At 34.8% G+C, this 3,495-nt stretch overlaps 2 protein-coding genes across 6 annotated transcripts in view; both read left to right on the forward strand.

Annotated features, from left to right (window-relative positions):
• Positions 1-1,114, forward strand: part of LOC106529827 (helicase for meiosis 1) — a gene marked incomplete at its 5' end in the record, with an annotated part of 36,420 nt that extends 35,306 nt beyond the window's left edge. The window contains 2 exon segments of the mRNA XM_014025339.1: positions 169-305; positions 430-1,114. Coding sequence (XP_013880793.1) covers positions 169-305; positions 430-475 — 183 coding nt within the window.
• A 1,138-nt stretch (positions 1,115-2,252) lies between these two features.
• Positions 2,253-3,495, forward strand: part of cdc7 (cell division cycle 7 homolog (S. cerevisiae)) — a 14,270-nt gene continuing 13,027 nt past the window's right edge. For 2 of the 5 annotated variants that reach the window (XM_014025343.1, XM_014025344.1), the window contains exons 1-4: positions 2,254-2,550; positions 2,727-2,802; positions 3,013-3,099; positions 3,211-3,346. In XM_014025343.1, the coding sequence (XP_013880797.1) occupies positions 2,727-2,802; positions 3,013-3,099; positions 3,211-3,346 (299 nt within the window). In that variant the 5' untranslated portion in view covers positions 2,254-2,550. Of the gene's footprint in view, positions 2,551-2,726; positions 2,803-3,012; positions 3,100-3,210; positions 3,347-3,495 lie in introns of all 5 variants that reach the window. The other 3 variants (XM_014025345.1, XM_014025346.1, XM_014025342.1) reach the window with 2 other exon arrangements.

Here is a 3,495-nt window from a genome sequence, read left to right on the forward strand (position 1 = left end):
GTGTGTGTGTGTGTGTGTGTGTGTGTGTGTGTGTGTGTGTGTTTCAATAACAGAGACACATCTCACGTGTGTGTTAAAACATTCTGAAGGTCTTTGTACCAAACAGTCTGAAAAATGTTACATTCTTGTTTTTAAATGGAGCCATGAGCTTGTCATCCTGGTTTTCAGCAGCCCAACATGTTTAGTGATGGGATCAGGCTGAAAACACCTGACAGGGCTCTGAAACAMCCAGAGGGAGGACCAGTGAACAGAAGGTTGGATTTCTTCCTCACACCGTCCAGCACCAACTCCTCTCTCAACACAAGGTAACAGGAAACAGTTTGCTGTATTTAATTACATTTTTCTTTTTTCATTTTCTTGTGTTTCACAGTCTGACCAAAGTGCTTTTTAAAATCTTTAAAGAACTTTTTATTTGTTTTTAACACACAGCAACGAGGAGGAAGCCTTGTTTGGCATATTTGATGGCATCTTTTAGAAACATGTCTGTTTTAAGTCTGACGTTCTTCCTGTTARAATCCTCAGAGTTGTAGATTGTTTTGAACTCATGTTACTCTTTGTTCATATTGTAAACTAAACAGACATGTTGGTCAAACTGTTACTGATGTGAGTTCATGCTTGTTTATTAAAGGTTTTCATGGAGTTGATTCGTTACATTCATGAGAAGTTGTGTTAGTTATTTCTAATGTCCACAGTAGCAGTCAAAGGTGGATCTAATGTGAGTCATTACTGTTATGTTCACTGGTCACTCTAAACTTGTTCTGGTTGTGAGTGAGACAGGGTTTGGTTGTTTGTGTGTCCCTGTGATGGACAGGACCAGCTGTCCACAACCTGAAAACAAAAGCAGGTAAAGAAGATAAATGGATTTAAGTTAGTCAGTGTTGAAGAACAAAACCAACAAGCATGAAGTTCTACATGAAGAAACTCTGTCAGTGAGATCTGTCAGCAATGATAATAAACATTAATTATTTATTAATAAAATAAAATGAAAGATTGTGTATCTTGCATGTCATTAATGTTTTCAATAAAGCTTTTTTTGCCTTTTCTATTGTAGAAAGGTAAACAAAATACTTCTAGTGTTTGATCTCCATAATAAAAATGGTTATAATTTCCTGTAGATTCATTTTATTATTCTGCGGCCTTGATGTCCAACAACATATGCTTCAKAAGTTTAAATGTATTTTGGGAATCTGTGTAAGGGTAGCGCTTTCTTTTACGGTACCCTTATTACCATTTAATTACAAGGTAATAATAAACATTAATTTAATGTAATTGCTGCTTTATTACCATGTAATTACAAGGTAATAATAAACATTAATGTAATTGCTACCTTATTACCATGTAATTACAAGGTAATAATAAACATTAATTAAATGTAATTGCTACTTTATTACCATGTAATTACAAGGTAATAATAAACATTAATTTAATGTAATTGCTACTTTGTTACCATGTAATTACAAGGTAATAATAAACATTAATTAATGTAATTGCTACCTTATTACCATGTAATTACAAGGTAATAATAAACATTAATTAAATGTAATTACTACCTTATTACCATGTAATTACTTGGTAATTACGGTGCAAAAGAAAAACTACTGTTAGTAAAACTACTTTTATTGGGTAACTGCAGTCAAATTACTGTTCAATAGTAACTCAACACTATATTTATAACCAAAAGAATGCAACTAAATTTTGGGGTTAGTGGTTAATTGCAATAAAATAAAACTTTAAAACTGTCCAAATTACCTACTACTTATTTAGGTGTTACATAGTGAGTTGTACATTACCAGGTAAGTGCTACATAACTGCAGACAATTAATTACATAGTAAAAATTGTACCATAATTATCATGTAATTACATGGTAATAAGGGTACCGTAAAAGAAAGCGTTACCTGTGTAAGTACAGAAATGATGTTGACACAGTCAGAATGAATCAGTAGTTTTGAAGTAACTAAATTTTCTAAGTTTGTGTTGTCAACTTTCTTTTTTTTCAAATGCTAAGGATGTTAGAGACAAATAAAACTATGAAGGATAAAAGGTATGAAGTAAAGGATTGTTGTTATTGGGATTGATATGAGTTGAACAAACACTTATGTGTTGTGTGTTGGACTCACAATGTATCATCTGATTATCTAAAAACCTGCAGGAACTACATTATTATTATTATATAATATTATTATACAGTGTGTATTATTTTAACCAAAGCAGTAGTGGTTTATTGAGGAATGATGAGACTGAAAACAGCAGGGAAAGTTCAGGTTTTCTTCACGCATGCGCACATGGCTGTGGAGGTTCAGGGTGCGTGTGATTGGATGCCATGAGTCACGTGGTTTATTCTGAGCGACGTGTGCAACGTCACTTTTTAGCGCGTAGTTTGTTGGCGGAAAAGGAGCGAATAAAGTTCAAATCAAGCATTTTTATCCACCGTAACCTGATAAAAACACATTTGTTTTTCTTTTAATCGATGAGGACAATTCACGACTGTAACATGAATTTATAAAACGCTCATTTGCGAAGCTGCTGCTTTTTACAACCAAGACGAAGTGGTGAGTTTWTGTTTAATTACTGTCTTTGTGTTTCTGGTTTGACCTGATAGTTTTATTAAACATGTTATTGTGTTAATAAACGTAGTTTGAACTTGTAATAGGATATTATAGCATTAATTATGACATGAAATATGGACGTTTCGGGTAAAGCTGTTTGTTGAATGTTTGTTTTTCAGATGGAGCTCACTGATACCAACACAGAAGGATGTCTTATAAAGTCTGACAGAGCTGCAAGAAAAAGAAAAGTCTCAAGTAAAAAATGCTTTTATGACAACTATCAGTGTGATGCATTATTAATCAGTGTTTACTTAATGATTTTGTTTTAACAGTTTCCTACAGTAAACTTTAATGAATGTAGTTCCTGAAGTGGTTCTGCTGTTTGAATGTAAATTAGAAGTGAATATTGAAGTTGTTCGGGGACTTCTTGCATGTTTAATGACACATTTGTGTTTTTCCCATCAGGAGATGTGGAGCTGGAGATCGAGCTCCTGTATAAAGCCATCCCACAGCTCCACAAAGTTTTCCACATCATCGACAAAATAGGAGAAGGTARGTGGTTAACTCAGCTTTTTGTTTGGTTTGAGCTGAATTTGCTGTGGAGTAAAACATGTTCATCACTGTCAGTTGATGAATGTAAAGGTAAAAGCCCACCTGTTTCAGGAACGTTCAGCTCGGTGTACCTGGGTGAAGCTCAGATGCACGACGGGAGGAGAGAGATGTTTGCACTGAAGTACCTCATCCCAACCAGCCATCCGACACGCATCGCTGCAGAGCTGCAGTGTCTGACTGTGGCAGGGTGAGTCCACTTCTGTCACACTGACAAATGAGCAGTTTGTGTTGTTGTAAACAGCTCTTTGGACAAACAGACTGATCTGAACGCAGCTACAGTAAGACCAGAGAGGATCGCTGCTCTCTTAAAACAACTCTAAAATCATATATATATAT

The sequence above is a fragment of the Austrofundulus limnaeus genome, unplaced genomic scaffold (genome assembly GCF_001266775.1).
Source record: "Austrofundulus limnaeus strain Quisiro unplaced genomic scaffold, Austrofundulus_limnaeus-1.0 Scaffold470, whole genome shotgun sequence".
Lineage (NCBI taxonomy): Eukaryota > Metazoa > Chordata > Actinopteri > Cyprinodontiformes > Rivulidae > Austrofundulus > Austrofundulus limnaeus.